We start from the raw sequence: 21,794 nt of genomic DNA, 5'->3' as shown, positions 1-21,794 counted from the left end.
GTGAGTCTTAAATGCTACTCATGTTCCTCATGACTCTTAGAATATGTTGTTGATGAAGACTATTATAAACTTGTCTTAGCAGTCATGGAATACCCTATTTGTCAAATCCATAAACATTGTAAGGGTATTGGTTAGTTCGAATGGTATCACTACAAACTCGAAATAGCCATATCTCATTTGGAAAACCATCTTGGGTATATCCTACTTAACTACTTTTACTTGATGATAGTTAGACCTTAGATAAATCTTAGAAAATACCATTGATCCTCTCAACTGGTTGAACAAATCATCTATTCTGGGTAAAGAGTACTTGTTCTTTACTGTTACCTTGTTTAACTTTTTGTAGTTTATACAAATTCTCATGGATCGTCCTTTCTTCTTGATAAATAAGATAGGTGCTCTCTAGGGAGAGTGACTTGGTCTACTAAAGCCATTCTCTAACAACTCTTGGAGTTGTCTCTTAAGCTTTTGCAACTCAGCTAGGGTCATTCTACAGAGTGCCTTAGAGATAAATGTTATGCTTAGTGTTAGTTTAATATTGAACTTTATCTTTTGCTCAAGAGCTACTCCTGATAACTCAATTAGGAACACATCTGGAAACTCTCAAATAACTAACATCTCCTCAATACTCGAGCTTAACTCCACCTTGCTCACTATATAAGCTAAAAAACCTGTACACCATTTGCTCAACATTTTTCTTGCCTTTGTTGCACTAATCATCATACTCTTGATATGCCCCTAGCCAAAGTCAAATTGGTCTCCCTTCTCAAGGTTGAACTAGACTTTCTTACACCAACAATCAATCTCAATTCCATTCCTCCCCAAGAAATCCATTCATAATAACATGTTAAAGCCTAGCATCTCAAACATTATCAACTCTATAAAAAGTTGTCTACCCTATATCTTAATAGTCTGTCCCATTATCGTCTTATCACTTACTACAAATTTACCATATGGAAAATTTATTTTAACTCTCTAAATTACCCTGATTAGTTGTACTCCTAACTTTGTATTAGACTCTTGACTATAAAGAAATGAGTAGCACTAGAGTCAATAAAAATATAAATAGGAGTACCAACGTAAGAAATCTAACAAGTAACTATTGTCGAATTGACCTTAACTAGCCTTTGGGTGATAGTGTAAACTCTAGCAATGACTTTTCCCATTAATTGCTCCGCTTAGGCTAGAGTCTCAAGATAGGATCAAACCATGTGCTCTGGTTGGTGACACCTATAGCAGGCTACTTGCCTTTGCAAGCATTCTCATCTGTGATGTTTGCCATATCGTAGACATGTAAGAATCTTTGGCCCTCTCTATTTCTTATTACTTTTCATGCTTTTTTTTGTTATCCTTGGGTTGGAACGATCACTTCCCCTTCTTCTCTAAAAAAGGACCTTTTTGAATCGTACCACTACCTAACTGTGGTACTAGTGTTAGTAAGGGCGTTGTCTAGGTCAAGGTCTGACCATACATCTTTCTCACAAATACCTTTACCCTTAAAGCTCTACTCAGAGCCTTACTATAAGTTTAGGGTGGATGTGAACCTATTATACCCGTACATAAATTTTTCTATCTGCCCTATCTCTATGCTAGCTATCTCAGGGGCATAACTAGCTAGATTATTAAACTTGGTGGAGTATTCCTTTATCGTATTTGTATCTTATATCAAGGTGAGGAACTCTTGAGCTTTGATGCAAGTCATATTTGCTTCTTTGTGATTGACCTCAGATTTCCTTCTAAACTCTATCTAAGATATCTCAGAGGCCCTAGTTGTCTCTTTAACCAAGTTCCACTTGTTTAGGCACCTAACTTGAAGAAGTAAGTGGCATATCTAATTTTCTCCTAATCAATCATATCAAATAAGGTCAAAACACTCTCTACTAATTTTAGCGATTCCTCAACTACAATCAGATCTTTGGCACCATCAAAATTTTGAGGTCAGTGTATGTTGGGTAGATTGAAGATAAAGTGAAGTTGAGTCTTTGCTGGTGCTACTATCAGTACTGTAGTTAGTACTGAGGTCACCTCTACTAAACCTTATACTTATACGGATTATACTTGTATCGATTCAATACGCTAAGCTAGAACACCTCTCTACTCCTTGAACATCTCTCTGAAAATGTCTTTGACATCTTAAACACTCAAACCTATTTGGGGAACTTTGGGTGTTATCCCCTTACTTTGACTCCTTTGTAGGTTATCTATTTAAGTAATCCTGACATTATCTCTGGTTCTCCTTATCTTTCCTAGAAAACCCATAACTATAAGTCTTTATTAAAAAACTTAACAGACATAATTAAAATTTTACTTATAGTGATTAATTGCGAGTGTGGTCAATATGGTGTGAAAGACTTACACTCCTACTTAATTAACCACACAAATACTTCAAAACAATCTTTGAGTATCAAAATCATGCTTTGATACTAACTTGTAACACCTCTTCTAGAAGTATTATCCTCTGAAGGAAAGAGTCACCAAATTGTCTATTTTGAGCATGCAATTAGTTTAAAATATTAAAAAAAAAACTCAAAAGCATTTGAATAAAACTACATTTATTAAGCTTTATAAAATTATTGAAATACCCTTGATCAAAACATTAATCAAAACATACAAAAATACCCAAACCATAAAATAAAAATTAGGAAGTTATAATGTGTAGTCAAATACATGAATAAAATTGTTGAAGGAAAAATCTAGAAACTAACTACAATGGCGAAAATGCCCTCGAAACTCTATGCCTTCTAACCATTGCACATTTTGTAGCTATCACAATCACTTGTACTTGTAGACATGAAGGTAGAGAAGTAAGTGATAAAAAACTCAATAAGTAGGAGACTTTATTGATAACTTTTACTGAAATCCACAAAATGCCTTTATTCTTAACCCATGCTAACTCTATCATTTGGAGTTAGCATTAAACTCCTCTATGGATGATGATAGGTCCTGTGTAATGTCTCTGTACTCATACTATACTCTAGGGACTATTTAAGTTGTATATCATAACTCGGGCAAACTATGTCCCACTCTATCAATAAGGAACCACTCATTCAAATCCCTATTTGGCATAACCATACTAAACTAGATGAAAGTATCTAAATTTGAAAGCTATAACTGTAACTATATGGTAGATCGATCGGTCTAGATTGAATATAAAGATTTAACACCTTGGCTATGTGAGCTATCTCACTACTCCACTACACCAAACTATATCTCAACTAAGCTCTACTACGAGCAAGTACCCTACTGTGTGTCCGATGTCCCACTACGGGCAATGTAGTGAAAGTGTACTTATGGTGTCCTCTCTTAACGATCTTATGATGTCTAGCATGCATGCATCTTAAGCCTTGACTAACTCTAGCTTGTTTTCACTTTTATCTAATAGTACATATCATGCCATAATATGACCAAACTCTTTGGCACATAGGTAACTATTGCATACTCAAAATCTTTGTATTGTTACTTGGGGCAACTCTCAAATCTCTAACCAAGGCAAACATTATTTTCTCATTTTGACCTAAGTATGTGTCCCATACAATACGGTCGGTGGCACACCCAGAGCCCAAAAGAAACCTTATTTTCTCATTTTGACCTAGACGTTTCTACGTTTATACCATCTTAATGCGATTGCACACACATATACAAATTCTAATAATAAGAGCAATTATCAATAACTTGATCTCACCAATTATTTCATTGCACAGACAATATCAACACTAGACTATCTCCTCACCAACACAAATCATCAAGGCATCATTCTTAGAGGTTATTCAACCATTTCAAAAATCTTGTACAATAAAAAGAAAGCATAATGATCATATAGATACGTTTTTAAAGCCATTACATGACCCACTATTCTTTGATTTATAAACTAATTTGATCAACTCTTCACGTTTTCATTTAATCAACATATTAAGCATCATCATCAATCATAAAACTACGTAAAATGTGATCTCTAGAGGTATCTACAAATTATACAGTGTAAATCGTCACAAAACAGGAGTAAATCAAGCCTACTTACCTTTTGATGATTCTGCCGCAATCAAGATGATTAACAAGCTTTCTTCTCTCTTTCTTTCCTTTCACCACGTTTTTGGAATTGAGTTATCAAAGGCATTGCACGAAAGTTTGATCGTCAAACTTCACTCTCTCTCACTTTTGGGAGGATTTCATGCTTTTAGGGTTTGAAAATAATCCCCCCTAAAATGCAACAACAACGCTTTTTTTAAATTGAAATAGTATTTCGTGCACACACAAGCATGTGTCTAAGGCACACAGCTGTGTGTCACTTAAATTTAAATTTTAAGTGGAAATATCTTATTCGGTTGAGAGGACATGGCACACAAGCATAACCTCACTATACACGACTATATGTCATCTAGAACCCATATTTTGACTTTTAAATCACATTAACTCATGCATACAAATTGTTTTATCCTTGAGATGCACTTATGAGAGTCATAAACACTGTACCTAAAGTAGGGTACCTTGCTTGCAATTGAACCCAGTTATAGTTCGACTGTCCATAATAGTGTATGTAGTGGACTGCATAATGATGCTCACATAAGCAAGGTGCCAAATCCTTGTATCGATCTAGTCTAATTGGCTATAAGATATATTTACATATGAGAGTGTGTTTTTCACCTGAGAGATGATATGGTCATATCAATTTAGAGTCTAGAGTGGTTATATAGTGATCAAGTGGGACCCAAATAGTCTAAGAGATGTTTATGGAGCCTGAAGGTTCTTAAGGTTACTGATATAAGTAATATGACCTATGTCATCATAGTGGGAGTTCAAGGATAAGCTCATGATGATCGAGTTTTAATGGGTCAAGTCAAGGTTATTTTGGAAATTTAGTAAGAGTTAGCAAAATCTCTTACTTATTATGTAACTTTTCACTTACTCCCTTACTTTTTATGTTGTACAGGTACAGGTGATCATAGTGACAGTGATGCAAGTGACAGTCAGTGAGCATAGAGTGGCAAAAGGGCATTACAATCATTTTATGCATTTATGTTTCTAGTTTATGTATTGGATTGTTGACCTTATGTTTATTTTATTGCTACAAAGTATTGATGTATGGTTTTATAATTATGTTTTAGTACTTTGACATCATTTGTTAGGCTTTCATAAATTTTAAAATATTGAGAGTATTTTAGTAATTTGTTTTGGTTGTGGAATGTATGGTATTTAGTAAGTGAATGCATGCTCAAGCAGTCTAAATTGGTGTATTTTCTTCTAGAGAGCAACACTTCTAGAGAGGGTGTTACACTAACATATGGAACAAAATGTGCACTTTTTTTCCTTACTAGGTTTTATCCTTGGTTATCTTGGCAAGGTGAACTAGTTTAAAGCACTTTCAACCTCGCTTATAAGACAGTAAACAATTACGTTTTTCTATTTTGGTTTTTTAGCCTATTGGATTTTTCCTTGACAAGGTTAATGTAATAATCTATACATGGTAAAAATCTTAAAAAAAAAAAACTCTATAAATAGCCCCTATCCCCTTCTTCAGATAATGTAATACACTCTTTTGCTTGAAAAGTGAAAGAGTTAAAGAAAAATTTCCTTTCAATGTTGTATACTTTGGTCATTTACATTTCAATCCTCTTTCAATTTCGTTAATTACATATAGAACATAAAAAAATATTATTACACGTTTAAAAGTAATATAAGATCATCCTTATGATCCAAGAATGCAGGAAGCAAGATTGTGTAGGTATGAGCAATCTCCAAGGTATATATAAGCAGAATATGAAGACTCCTACCCACAACCATAATACATAAATAAGCAGAGCAATATATCACATTAAGGGATGTCTACTAAGTTTATTATTATGTTGATACAATAATTATTAATTGAGGGATATTAATTAAAATAGGCAAAAAATTTTCCGCTTATACATTTTTAGGCAAACACACAGTAATTTTACTTTTATAAGTAAATTTTTTTGTAACTCCAAAAATACCCTTTCAACCCTGTATACGTAGGCACTAGAAGGAAGGTTTGAGTGTGTGGGTGCGTGCGGAGTGCGCGCGGAGTGCGTGGGTGCGTGCGGAGTGCGTGAGTGCGTGGTGCGCACGGTGCCCACAGTGTGTGCAATGCGTGCACTGTACACAGTGCACAGTGCGCGCACAGTCGTGTGCAGTGCGCGCACTATGCATATATTATATATATATATATAATATTATATTATTATATATATTTATTATATTATAATATTATATATATAATATATAATAATATAATATATATTTAAAAATTATTATTATTATTATTTATATATATTATATTAAATATTATAATATTTAATATATATATTTATTTATTATATTTTTTATATTATTTAATATATATATATATATATATATATATATATATATATATATATATATATTTAAAAGAAAGGGTGCGCGCACTGCACGCACTGCGCGCGCACCCTCACACTTTGTTTATATATATTAATCATGGTGTGCGCACTGCTCACGCACTGCGCGCACCGCATGCACTGCCCACGCACTGCGCGCACTCCACACGCACTCACGCACTCAAATTTTCTTTCCAGCGTCTATGTATATAGGGTTGGGAGGGTATTTTTGGAATTATAAAAAAATTTGCTTATAAAAATAAAACTACTATGCGTTTGCCTAAAAAAGTATAAGCGGAAAAAATTTTGCCTATTTTAATTATTATCCCATTAATTGAAGCTATGATAATCCAACTTACACATAAGATAAATCTTAACATTCATTAGAGAAATTACTGCTACACTAATGCCAAATTAACAAGTTCAGTCATTTAATAAATGCGTACCACAGATGTAATCTAACAATCTTTCCAATCAGGCCCTATATATATTATTTCTTCTTCCTTTATCTTCATGTCGCCTCTGTGCAGTTTAAACAACTCAATTGAAAATAAAGTTATTTGAGGATTCTGATTCAAGTATATGACCATGAGCCGTTTGCACCATCCCTAATAGCGTCCAGTCCACGAGGACATAGATTCCAACAACGATTCACATGAAGTTTCACCAAATTATTGCCGTTTAATCCAATAGATTCCCATCCTGAAAACCTGACCCTATGGCATAAAGCTAAGTTCCACTCTTGAAGTAATGGACACCCCTTTGCAATAGCCATAACAGCTGTATCATCAACACTTATGCACATTTGAAAGTTCAGGATTTTAAGCCTTGAGGCAAATCCTGTCCCAATGACTGCCAATCCACCTTGACCAAGCCAGTTTATGGAAGAAACATTTAAAATCTCTAGCCCACCTCCACTAACAATCCCCGTTATCCCCTCTAGTCTAAGATTGCAAGATTCAGCATCAATATAAGCTAAAGTTGCTGAACATCCTCTCAAGCCAACACCAGTAATAATCCTAGAACAAGAAATCTTTACTGCTCCAAGTTGATCTTTCTGAAAGAGTTTTTAAACCACAATCAGAAATATGTGAGCAATATGAAAGATTCACATGCATCAAAGTTGAGCAAGCATTGGCCAAATTTTCTAACCCTGCATCAGTAACATTGCGCCTATAACGACTTATACTTGTTATAGAGGGACACCAAGCACCAATCTGGGAAATTCCTTAATAAGTAATTCGGAAACAACAATCCAGAATAATAGTTTACAACTTTGAACCATAATATTGCAAATGATTAATAGGTCCCAGTCAAAGCTATGCGAAATTATGAGGATAAAGTTCTACTTGCGGTGAGAACCAACCGTAAAGAATTTTTAATTTAAACAAGCTTTTCTTTTCCTCCCTTTTATTGACGAAATAGAAGAGTTTAAATAACAGTGAAAATAACAGCTTTTCCTAATTCTCAGATCACAATACTAAGAAATAGGACATTAACGGCTAATAACAACAAGATAGCCGGATTATTGAAAATAACAACTGCTCATCCTAATTTTTTGCAAGGCTGTTAACCAACTTGGACTGTTGCAAGGGCCACCTGTTATGCCACCTGTTATCCCAGTTGCAAGCACTTTTAATCCAAATACTTTGGATTCCTTTTAGGTACTCTCAGAGATCTTCTCGGTGACTCATCAATACCCCTCCCTTTGACTTGAACCTTGTCCTCAAGGTTGATGTTTAGGAACTTGTTGTGAAACTCTTGAGTGTTTTCCCACGTAGCATCTTCTTCCGGAAGTCGTTTCCATTTAATTAAGTTTTCTGCCATAATTTTGGATCCTTTTTGTATCCAACGGCTATCCAGAATAGCTTCAGGTTCCATCACGAACTGCCTATCTTCTGCCATTGGAGGTAATTCAGTAGTGGAGGTAATTACATCCCCCATTTTTTTTTTCAATAGGGACACATGAAATACTGGGTGAATGCGAGAGTCTGGAGGAAGCTTAAGTCTATAAGCTACCTTGCCAATTCTTTCTTCAATCTGATAGGGTCTGTAAAACCTGCTTGCAAGCTTTTGATATGCTCTCTTGAACACTGATTGTTGACGGTAAGGGTGTAGTTTTAAAAACACAAAATCCCCAACTTGGTACTCCAGATCTCTGCGTTTAGAATCAACTTGCTGCTTCATTCTATTGTTGGCTGCAGTCAAATTGTCTTTAAGGTGGTGTAGTAAGGCATCTCTAGAGATTAACCCTTGGTCCACTTCATTAACTGGACAATTACCTTCATCATATCGCGGTATCGTGGGTGGAGGTCTACCATAGAGAGCTTGGAACGGAGTCATTCCAGTAGACGCATGATATGTGGTGTTATACCAAAACTCAGCCCATGGAAGGAAGGAGTGCCATTTTTGGGGCTGCTGGTGAGCGAAGCAGCCAAGATACTGTTCAATACATCGATTTACAACCTCTGTTTGTCCGTCGGTTTGGGGGTGATACGCAGAGCTCATTTTCAACTGAGTGCCTGACATCTTGAAGAATTCCTGCCAGAAGTGACTGATAAATATGGAATCACGATCACTAATAATTGAACGAGGCATGCCATGTAGCTTCATTATTCCCTCAACAAACTTTTCCGCCACCATTTTTGCCGTGTAGGGGTGAGAAAGAGATAGGAAATGTGCGGATTTGCTCAGCCTGTCAACTACAACCAGGATTGTGTTTTTTCCATTAGAAGGCGGAAGTCCGTCGATGAAGTCCATAGTAATGTCATCCCAAACTTGACATGGGATTGGAAGGGGCTGTAGAAGACCTGCTGGAGACAGTGTTTGGCTCTTGGTCCGTTGGCATACATCGCAAGAATCAACATAATTTTTCACCATTTTGTACATAGATGGCCAATAAAATTGCTGCGATAATCTCTTGCATGTTCGAAGGACACCTGAATGCCCACCCATGGGTGAATCATGAAATTCTTTCAAGAGTAGTTGAACGACATCGGAATGAGGAGGCACCACCACACGATTTTTGAAGCACACTAGTCCATTTTGCAATTTGTATGGATTACCTGGATTCTCTACTGTTAATTTACTGATTTTCTGCATGTACGGATTGTCCTTGGCCTCTTTTGTTATGGTGTCCCATAATGGAGAGTGAGACACAAATAAAGTGTCCAAGCTAGGACTGCCTGCCACCCGGGATAATGCATCAGCTACACTGTTGTCTCTACCTGGCTTATATCTGATCTCATAGTCATATCCTAATAATTTAGACACCCATTTTTGTTGCTCTGGCGTTGTTATGCGCTGCTCCAATAAGTACTTGAGACTTTTTTGGTCTGTTTCAACGTAGAATTTTCGGCCTAGCAAATAAGGTCTCCATGTCTGAATTGCTTGGATGATGGCTAACATTTCTTTTTCATAAACTGATAGTGACAGTTTATTGTTGCTTAAGGCTCGACTCATGAATGCAATAGGTCTCCCATGTTGACTCAAGACTGCCCCTATGCCACGACCTGATGCATCTGATTCAATGACAAAAGGTTCATTGAAATTGGGCAAAGCAAGTGTTGGTGTAATAGTCATAGCCTCTTTGAGCTTTTGGAAGGCATTTTCGGCTTCTTCATTCCATCCAAAGTGTCCCTTTTAGTAAATTGGTGAGAGGCCGTGCTATGATGCCATAATTGCAAACAAATTTTCTGTAATAACCTGTTAAGCCTAAAAAACCACGCAACTCAGAAACATTAGTTGGTTTAGGCCAAATTATCATAGTTGCAATTTTCCTTTGATCAACCTTCACCCCTTGAGGGGTCACAATATGTCCCAAATATTCCAATTCTTGTAAGCCGAATGCACATTTGCTAATTTTAGCAAAGAATTGGTGTTGCCTTAATATTTCTAAAGCTATTTTAACATGTTCAAGATGTATGTTCCAATTGGGGCTATAAATTAAAATGTCATAAAAAAAAACTAAAATGAATTTGCGAAGATAAGGGCGAAAGATTGCATTCATAATGGCTTGAAAGGTAGAAGGTGCATTACAAAGACCAAAGGGCATGACCAAGTATTCGTAATGACCATTATGAGTACGAAAAGCAGTTTTATGAATGTCATTATAGTGTACTCGTACCTGATGGTAGCCCGCTCGTAAGTCTAATTTGGTGAAGTAAGTGGCTCCATGGAGCTCATCGATCATGTCATCGATTGTGGGAATAGGAAATCTATCTTTTATGGTTACTGTATTTAGTGCTCGATAGTCTGTGCAAAACCGCCAAGACCCGTCTTTCTTTTTAACCAATAAAACATGAGACAAAAATGGACTAGTACTTGGTCTTATTAGCCCCAATTTTAACATATCCTGAACTTGTTTTTCAGTTTCAGCTTTTTGAAAATAGGCATACCTGTATGGTCTCACATTGATGGGTTCGATTCCTTCTTTCAAATTGATGTGGTGATCAACTTCTCTCGTCGGGGGAAGTTGTGTAGGTTCTTGGAAGACATCCTCAAATTTTTCCAACAATTGTTGCATCGTCGGATTCAAGTGTTGCTTTGTAGAATCTAGGTCGGGTTGAAAAGAAATAGCAAATATGGACCCTCGTTGTCGACCTTCTTTGGTGATAGCTTTCATTGAAACTGCTTGGATAGTTTGTGCTCCTATTCCTTGCAATTTTTGGGTGTGGTTATTCCACTGGAATTCCATGGTTAGAGTCTTCCAATTACACACCACTGTTCCCAATTGCTCCAGCCAACTGACACCAAGAACCAAGTCCAACCCCATTAATGGTAAGGCATATAAAGTAAGGACAAAAGGAATACCTTGGAGATCAATGGAAACATTTTCGAATTTGCCTTGGCACTTTAGTGGTTTTCCGTTCGCTACTTTAACGTCAAAAGCTTTGGTCGGCAACACTGGTAGTTGCAGCATATTAGCCATTTTTGTACTAATAAAATTATGCGTAGACCCGCTATCGATCAGAACCACGACTGCACGTGATCCTATTTTTGCCATCACCCGCATCGTTTTGTGAGGTGACCACCCTGTGAGTGCGTGTAAGGAGATTTCATGTTGCAGTTCCATTGATGCAGTTATTTCTTCATCATCTGATTCTTTGTTACTGCCTTCCAGAAGTAAAAGTTGTGGTCCCCGACATCTATGCCCCACTGTGAATTTTTCATCACAGTTAAAGCATAAACCTTGTGCTCTTTTTTGTTGCATCTCCTCCCACGTTAGCCTTTTCATTGGGATAGTTGCCTTAGGTTTTGTTGGAGATTGAGTGTCAGCCATGAATTTATTGAGAGGCTTTGTTATTTTTCTCTGGCGTGTCAGCTGCTCATCCCGCATTCTCGCAAGGCTAATGGCTTCTTTCAGTGTTTTAGGTTTAAACATTCTTATGCCATCAGCTATTTCGGCCTTAAGTCCTCCCATGAATGTTCCTACTAACGCCTTTTGAGTCCACCCTTGCACCCGATTGCCCAACCTTTCGAACTCCTTTTGATAGTCACGTAAAGATCCAACTTGTCTGATTTTTGACAATGATTCGTCAAAGTTTTCACAGTTAGTAGGACCAAAACGAGACCATAGCTCTTCTGTAAAAATGCTCCATGTCACCTCCTTTCCCTCCTCGTGATAAGCTCTTCGTAACCACTGCCACCATTGATTTGCTTCACCCTCCAAAAGAAAAGAAGCCAAGGATACTTTTTGTGTTTCTAAAGTACCCTGGTATTCAAAAAACTGATCAACATGTGTGAACCATTCCGTTGGGTCATCCCCTGAATACTTGGGAAATTCGAGTCTAGCCAGTTTAGAAGAGAACATTGGTGGTTTGCTTTCCGTATGATCATGGGCTCGCCCATTGAAGGATTGCCTGTTGCATTCATTGGTGTTGCCCGAGGTAGCCTCCTGCCTAGTAGTCAGAATGTCGGACATTTTGCAAATAGCAGCTTTGAGCTGTAGTAGTTTATCGCCGACCCCCAGCTCCATTCGATTCAAGTTAGTTTGCAGATCCCCAAGACTAGCTTCCAAGTTTTCTATTCTCTCTTTGTTGGTAGCCATGTTTTTTTTTTTTTTTTGTAGCTCTGATACCAATTAATAGGTCCCAGTCAAAGCTATGCGAAATTATGAGGATAAAGTTCTACTTGCGGTGAGAACCAACCGTAAAGAATTTTTAATTGAAACAAGCTTTTCTTTTCCTCCCTTTTATTGACGAAATAGAAGAGTTTAAATAACAGTGAAAATAACAGCTTTTCCTAATTCTCAGATCACAATACTAAGAAATAGGACATTAACGGCTAATAACAACAAGATAGCCGGATTATTGAAAATAACAACTGCTCATCCTAATTTTTTGCAAGGCTGTTAACCAACTTGGACTGTTTCAAGGGCCACCTGTTATGCCACCTGTTATCCCAGTTGCAAGCACTTTTAATCCAAATACTTTGGATTCCTTTTAGGTACTCTCAAAGATCTTCTCGGTGACTCATCAATGATTTAGGCCCAAATCAGGTAGCTCAGTGCAACAACAAAGAGACAAAAACTCTAAATGCTGAAAACGAGTAGCAGTCTGTAGAGATAGTAGGAGTTAACGCAAAAAGTAGTCTGGGAGGGTTGGGAGAATGAACATTGGAATTCCAAGGTTCTGCGACTTAAATTTTGAATATTAAGCCAACGATGGCAAGTCAAACCAAAAGAATCACGGTCAGAGCAACCGCGAAGCCATTGGAAAATATGATAGAGGCAATCATCAGGCAAGTGCATGATATAGGTGTGTCCACACCAGATGGATCTTCCATATCAACCTCATTGACAATCTTCTCAAGGCTGTAGTGCTCGGATCTTTATAGTGAACTTTTTATAAGCTGAGCTAGTTGTATTAGAGGAGTCAAAACCACAAAGAGCAGGTGAGTAACCATATCCATAGCCTATATGAATCCCACATTCACGACATAAGAGTTTAGTTTTTGAACAATAACGTCCCCAGTGATGGGAAAGCAATTCACCTCATCAACTTGTGTGAATCGACTTAGATCAACAAAAAGGAAAAAGAAAAAACCTTTCTTTATAGATTTCCAATACTGAGATCCAATGCCAGAGGTAATGCGATTCGAAGATGATAAGTTTAGAGGGTATCTGCAAGACCCACAGTTGGTAAGCAAAAGGGGGAAAACATATCAGTTTCTATAATACTAAAATTGCAACAACAACTACAGATAAAGAATAAGCAATCAAAGAAATGTGAAAATCATATCAAGCTGGTAACAGTAAGGCGGGTTTTATACGTCAGAATCTCTGCTTATAGTAATTGTGTAATGTCATTTAGCTCTGACCAACATTTTAGCCTTCTCCTAAGAGTTAATATTCCAACTGATTTGGTAACTCATGAGGTTTATAATGAATGCTCTTTACAGATAAAAACTGTCAAAACAATCAACCAAAACTGGCAACTCCTAACCTAATATTATATTTTTCTTTTCATTTTAAGCTAGTTTTTAGGGTTTTATCTAGAAATCTATTTTTTGGATCTCTCAACCGAAAAATGAAAATCGATAACGATAAGATTTTTCCAACAGATAAATTACAATTATACCACACCTACATGCAAAAATATGTACTTCAGCAATAAAAACGAAAAATTAAATAAAAAGGAAAAAGAAAAAGAAAGGAGATGAACCTGTAAGAGACATCAACTTGGGACATTATGTTGGTGAGGATCAAATAAAAGTTTACGATTCGATTTCATTAGAAAGATTCAGAGCCAATCAGATCTGGATATTTTGATTACTTATTTGTTTTGCGGGAAATTATTAATTTTGGCCAAATTACCCATACATTAAGCAAAAATGCCCAAGTTTTCTATTCATAAGCAAAAATGTCCTAAACTTTTTTTAAAATACCAAAATTACCTTTCACCACATCTATATAAACTCTCTCTCTCACTCTTATTACACACACTTCTCATCTCACTCAAATACTCACTCACTCTCATTTTTACTCAATATCAATTAGTACGGGTTTGTTCAGATGGAAGAAGTTCGTATTTCTGAATTCGAACAAAAAAAAGGCTATTCGTGCAAAAAAGATATTTATACGAATCTCAACCTAAAAACTTAATTTTATTTATTGAATCTAGTTTATATGTCATGTAAAGGGGGTACTTAAATATTAGATAATAATATAGGGGTTAAATGCAATGTTAGAGAAATATAGGGGGTATTTTGATATTATACAATATATAAAAGATTTAAATAACATGTTAAAAATAGATAGATATACTTTGATACAAGACAACATACAAGGGTGTTAAAATAGTGTTAGATAATTATGGGGGGTCAAAGAAATGTTATAAAAATATGAGGGGCATTTTGATATTAAACATTGTAAGAGCATTATAAATAAAATTTTAGGAATAGATAGATATATTTTGATATGAGACAACATACAAGGGTGGTAAATACAATGTTAGGTAATTATAGGGGGTAAAAAAATATAGGGGTATTTTGAAATTACATAATACATGAAGGATTTAAATAATAGGTTAAAAATAGATAGATGTTTTTTGATACAAGAGATCATAAAATGGTGTGAAATGAAAGGTTAGATAATTATAGGGGGTTAAATGAAATGTTAAGAAAAACATGGGGGTATTTTGATATTTCATAATCTATGAAGGATTTAGAACCATGTTAAGAATGAATAGATGTATTTTGATAATAAGAAACATACGAGGGTATTAAATGAAATATTAGATAAGTATGGGGGCTAAATAAAATGTTAAAAAATATATGGGGTATTTTGATATTAAACATAGTAAGAAAGCTTTAAATGAAATATTAAGAATAGATAGATACAATTTGATACAAGGTAACAGAAAAGGTTGTTAAACAAATTGTTAGATAATTATAGCGGGTAAATGAATATTAGAAAAGCATAGGGGGTATTTTGATATTAAACATTGTAAGAACGTTTTTAATGAAATATTAAGAATAAATAGATACATTTTGATACAAGATATTATACAAGGGAGTTAAATAAAATATTAGATAATTATAGGGGGTTAAATAAAATATTCAAAAAATATAGGGGGTATTTTGATATTAAATATTATAAAAACGTTTTAAATGGAATGTTAAAAACAAATATATGCATTTTGATACAAGATAACATACGAGGGTGTTATATAAATTGTTAAATAATTATAGGGGATTAAATTAAATATTAGAAAAATATGAAGGGTTTTTTTATATTAATAATTGTAAGACTGTTTTATATAGTTATTAAAGATTTTTTTTTTTATAAATGAATAATTATTTCCAAAAACTTGTCATTGCAGGATTGATAATTAAAATGGATGATTATACATCGGTTCGTTACCAAGGAGAATGGATTCAAGGTGGCGACAACAGAATGAAATGTATTGGAGGATCCAAACAATTGATTAAAATTCCTTATGGAACAACATTAAAGGGATTTATTGAGCTTTTGAAAGAGTTTTGCAGTATTGATCCAATGAAAAACTACTTTCAACTATCAATGAAGCCAAGAAAAATTGAGCTCGACTGCCTCGTACAGATTCAAAAAGATAAAGATGTCTAGGGTCTTATTGATATGTCTCAGTACTTATAGGAATATATTCCTGTTTTTGTTACATGTACCCCAATTGAAGGGTAGGAGGAAGAAGATGAATATGAAGATGAAGAAGGAATTAGTAGGGTGAAAAAAAATATGATTTGAAAAACTTAATTGATTTCAGTAATGATCCATTGTACATTGCAAACTTATGGGCTCATGGAGAAAATGATAAGGTTCCTGACTGGGGTGACTTTGATGGAAATGATATGTCCTATATTCCTTCTGAAGAGGTAGAGCCCGAGTATATGACACCAGTTACCTAGGGTATAGATAGTTTGCAGCTTAAAGATCCTATTTCAGGGGGTGAAAATTATTTTAGACCATTTTTTGACAATGTCCCCACTGATCCGTTTAGGTGACTTCTTGATTTTCCTCCACAGCCTTTAATATCATCAGGTGGTACTAGATCAATCTGAGAGGACAATGGTGTAAAGGTTGATGATATTTTCCATAATAAAGTACAATTGAAAGATGTGAACCAATTTGCCTTACTTAAAGGATTTCAATTCATGGTGAAGAAGTTTGACAAGACGCAATAGGAAATTAAGTACAAGGCTGAAAATTGTGAGTGGTATTTACATGCAAACAAGTGCAAAGTCAGTGAAGTGTTTCAAATCAACCATATGAATCCTACCCACACATGTTTAGTTAATCAAATCATGCCACATCATAGACAAGCTGGGGCCCGAGTTTTAGGTCAATTAATGAGGTCAAAGTTTATGTTGATTGATCGAATTTATCAGCTTAAGGAAATAATTGTGGATATCGCCGACCGGTATAAAATTGACATTTCATATTCACCAGCGTGGCGGGCAAGAAACTAGGCTATAAATTCATTGAGGGGCTCATCAGAGGAATCATTTATGCTTTTACCAGATTATTGCTACAATCTACAGTTCACTAATTCGGGCATCGTTACTGCTATTGAAACGGACAATGACCATTGATTTAAGAATTTTTTCATGGCATTAAGATGTTTCGTTCATGCATTCAGAGAATATCTCTAGCTTGTTATTTGCATCGACGCTGCTTTCCTTAAAGGTCGATATCTAGGGCATTTATTCATTGCGGTAGCTCTTGACGGTAACAACTAAATATATCCCATTGGTTTCAGTGTCGATAAAAAAGAAAATCACGACACGTGGTGTTGGTTTCTCAGGAGGATTAAAGAATGCATTCATGACCTTTCCGAGCTAGCGATAATCTCAGATCGACATCATGCTATATACTCTGCAATAGCTGAAGTCTTTCCAGATGTCCACCATGGATATTGTTGTCATCATCTTTTGTGTAACATGCGGGCAAAGTATAAACGAGACTCAAAGGTAAAGTGTTTAAACAAGTATTAAAATTTTGAAATGTTTATCTTTTTCATACATTTTGATTATAAAGTTCTCATATTTTTTACCACCTTATAGGTTGCGGGTGCATATTGGAAAGCCGCAAAATCATACACAGAAGCAGAATTTGAGGCAATGATGCGATCTTTTGATTCAATGAACCTCAAGCTGAAGCTTATCTACTCAAGGTCGGATTTAAGCATTGAAGTAGAACACACTTTCTGGGACATCGATACAACATCATGACAACTAATATTGCAAAGTCATTTAACGCCCTTGTCAGACATGCACGGGGTCTGCCTATCACAATGCTCGTCGAGTTTATTCGTGGTACCATGCAACGATGGTTTTACGAGAGGAGAAACCATGCAAGTAAGTATCCAATCGTTAATAATTAAAAGTTTTTGATCATTTACTTTTTCCCCTTATTTTTGGTTATTAACAAATGTGTTGTTAATATTTTTTCAAATTACAGATGAATGCCCTAACTTTGTCACCCCTTGGAAGGAGGAGAAGATCAGCAATCATCTGTCAAAGTCTGCACGCTTGGAGGTTCGACCAATTACATCTACTCGGTATCAAGTTGTTGGTTTTGGTGGATACATGGGTATTGTAGACTTTGGTGAAATGTCTTGTATGTGTAGAAAGTTTCAGCTTTCACGTATTCCATGCAAGCATGCCATCGCTATTGCACGACACATAAGGCTCACAAATGTCAATGCATGGGTTTATCCATTCTTCCGTACTGAATTCTACCATGCAAAAAATTAGGAACCTGTCAATCCTCTTGGAAACAAATCAGAATGGTTGCACTCACCAGAAGAAATAGTTATTCTGCCCCCTGTCCTCGATAGTCATTGTTCGGGTCACCCTTCCAATAGAAATCGACGTCCTTCACAAGTAGAAAATGTTACACCCAAGATTTGCAGTCGTTGCCATGAACCAAGACATGTACGAACCTAATGTAAAAGCCCAACACTCGTCCCAAGCTCTAGCCCGCATCGTTCATCCAGAAAAGGCAAAGGGTCGAGATCTTGATAAGCTTATATTTAGATTTGTTAGTTATATGACTCATCATTGTTGTACTTCAATGATATGTAGCCAATGTATTTTCATTATTATTTCAAATGTGTAATCGTAGTCACATGTAATGTAATAACTTTAGTGTGAATAATTTCTTCATTTCATATTTTTTGGAATGAGCTGTTTGAGTATTTCTTTTATTTCATCTCATGTTTGATAGTAACATCACTCAAATCAAATATAATTATTTCCGTGACAAGATTATTTAAAAAATTAAATCAAAAGGATATCCATATATAATGATAGATAAAGTACATCGTACACATGCGCACATACAATAAATATATACATAAGAACATATGAAGAACGATAAATAAACAATGAGCTAACTAAATATACACCCGTGATCTACTCGATACAGTGAAAATACAATTGCGACGCTAAACGTCGATGCATGGAGGTAGACGACTCTCGAAGAAAATCGACGCTTCATGACAATGCCAAACACTCAAAAAAATGTAACATAAACACGCCACAATCACTGGAGTCTTCCCCCTACTGAGGGACATCTATCGCTCGATATAACACGAAGGGATCACGTCATGGAGTCTGCCTAGAAGCAGTCCAAAAACTCATCACCTCTAATAAAGCGGGTATGAATGTCGTGTATGGTCATATTCACCACTCGAGAGACTCCATATTGCCTGAGTATGATACCTTCGAATCGTACACCATAATCGACCACTCACGAAAATCTATAATTTTGGCTACCTAATATGCGAAGTCGAAGTTTGTAGGAATGTAAACCTATAAACAGTGACAAATTAAAGTTGATTATAAACCTATTCAATGTAAAATGTAATGAAAATACTATTATACTATACCTTATCGACCATCCCCTATGGTTTGTAAAACAACCCTAAGGTATAAGTTGCCTCAACTATCCTCGTGAAAAGTCTCGAAAATTGAAACTCTTCATCCGGTATGGTCTGCTAACTCTTCCAGGCCATCTCAATATGTCCTATAAAGAATGTGTGGGCAGTCGTCCAGCCCTGTGAAACAATCAAACAGTGATCGTCTTGGTGCCGACATAATATAGCCAAAAAGAATCCATATGTTGAAATGGTATAAACAACTTCAAATGTGTTAGTTATTGACGAATATATCAAACTTTTAACCAAATTATATAGTATAGACAACTTACATCGTCGGTCAGCCACTCGTGCAACTCTACCACAAGCCGCCAAAAACTATCCTTCAACTTCGACCTGATAAAGTAAACATCGTGCGAGTCGGAAGCTGCAGCTCTATTGTACCACGTGAAGAAAGATTCTTCACGCTCTAAGGCAAAAGATGGAATGGTCCTAAGTCATCGTTTTGCCCTCCCTTTAATTGAATTTGTATACGGGGTGCAAACGAATGGACCTTTCCGGATGATCTGACCGTGTGTTGTATGAATTAGCTACAAGTGCATACAACTATTAATTCATTGTTTCATCCTACGTAACAATTATGCATTAATCGATTAATGTTACCTTCTCCATGTATGCGAGAGGAGGTTTGGCTAGAGAATCCTAAATCATGGTCAAGTCCACTGTGCGTGCCCCCTCGACAGACTACAAAATTGTAATTTTGAAAATCTCAGTTAACAATATATATGAATATTTATATACTAATTATAATTCATATACCTCAATATGGATGGCCTCGGAAGCATCCTCCTAGAAGTCCTCCTTCTGTGAACTAATATCTACTGTCCTTTTGCTGGAGCTCAGGATATCAGCAAGTAACCACAATCGCTCATCCTGAAAACGAGACAAAACATTGTTAAATAAACATTATAACTGGAAAGACAAATCGATCAATGACATTTCTTAAAAAAACATAATCGGGGAAGGTGTTCGGGGAAAACCCTTGATCGATAATATCTCAATATGGGTCCCCTATATGCATGAAAAGAACAAAATGGTAAATGATATTTCATATAAAATATAATATTTACAATAATTTTCATACCTCAAGTGGAGGATTTGAAGCAACCGGAGATCCAACCGAAAGACCTTCATTAGGAAGACCCTATACAAATATATAAAATGAATTAATCGATAACAAAATAATCATAAAAATAGAGTTCTATTAATAAGTGACATACTTCAGCTCAGACCAATGATGCAACAGAAGGGCCAATCGATGCCCCCTCATGGCACTACCCAAAGGTAATAGTAATAATAACTTAATTAGTGACATTTCATATATAATATAGTTGTCAGAATAATAACGAAATACAATTTTTATAAGTAATAAATTAGATGTGGTTTTACAACCTGATCGATTGAGGCTGGATATGTACGCGTGATGATGTCCTCTAAACGGGTCAGACAATCCTCTAATCGAGCCACCTGAAAGGACACATCGTCACGTAATTGAGTCATCTATGAAGACATATCGTTGTGAAAACTGGAAATCTCACGTAAAATAGTAGCACCCCAGTGCGCCAATGCAACATCTAATGTGGAAATACTAGGTGATACTAATAAGAGACACTCATTGGTGACAAGATGGGTAGTACAGTCCTTAACTCCAAGAAGGCTTGTGGTCTGTAGGCTTTGAACTCCAAGGGGACAGATAGGCTGCTCTATAACAGGAGGCTGAATAGGCTCCTTAGGTGTCCCAGCACTCTCAACGAGTATATCTGAATGTCTTATGACTAGAGAAGCCTCGTCTCCTGTCGCAAGAGGAATTGAAGATGATGAGGAGGAATCAACATCCGATAAACCGATGTACTCACGGATGTCAGCATACCATGGTAAACCCTCCTCTATCGGTAACAGACAAAGCGGGAATGTGACATCATCCTAATCATGAAGATATATAAGTCAAAATAATTACAATATTCAATGAATTAATCGACTTATTAATTAACGACTACATATCGGGTCACCAGTGAAAATAGTGTCTATATGACTCCAACTAGGGACGTCCCGCGTACGCCACCTAAACATTCGTAGGGACACATAGATATCAATCATGTCAACCCAATTGTACAAGATGTCCAACGTCTCATATATATAATACTGCAATATAACCATTAACAATTTAAATAAATCAATTCGTATTTTTGCTAATTAATATATATATAATCAATAAATTAAAACTTACTTGAAATATGAAAGGAAATTCGTAGAGGTCATATTTACGCATTTCAAGCCTCTGTCTGGAGCACATTATGTCACTCACCTGTGAGATAGACTCATAAGTCATCTGCCACACGACAATGCCCTAAGGGTAGGAATTAAACCCGTCCAGATGATCAACCAACTGTAAGTATTCCGTAAATACCTTCTTTCGTCGATCATTTCCTAACAACACCATGTGAAGAATATACAACAAGGCCATCTTGACGGCGTCAATATCATCATCCCCCTATGGCCTGGCCAAGAA

The 21,794-nt window shown here is 36.0% G+C and overlaps 1 protein-coding gene across 1 annotated transcript; it reads right to left on the bottom strand.

Annotated features, from left to right (window-relative positions):
* Window positions 1-6,703: 6,703 nt before the first annotated feature.
* LOC123224549 (F-box/LRR-repeat protein 12) lies at window positions 6,704-13,491 on the bottom strand. Its single transcript, XM_044648273.1, is given in 5 exon segments — window positions 6,704-6,975; window positions 6,978-7,420; window positions 7,422-7,671; window positions 12,856-12,921; window positions 12,924-13,491. Coding segments are annotated over 5 exon segments (1,104 nt in total). The 5' UTR covers window positions 13,120-13,491; the 3' UTR covers window positions 6,704-6,826.
* Window positions 13,492-21,794: the final 8,303 nt, after the last annotated feature.

The sequence above is a fragment of the Mangifera indica genome, chromosome 8 (genome assembly GCF_011075055.1).
Source record: "Mangifera indica cultivar Alphonso chromosome 8, CATAS_Mindica_2.1, whole genome shotgun sequence".
Taxonomy (NCBI): domain Eukaryota; kingdom Viridiplantae; phylum Streptophyta; class Magnoliopsida; order Sapindales; family Anacardiaceae; genus Mangifera; species Mangifera indica.
The sequence above is the reverse complement of the archived record's forward strand: the minus strand, read 5'-3'. Positions and strand labels throughout refer to the sequence as shown.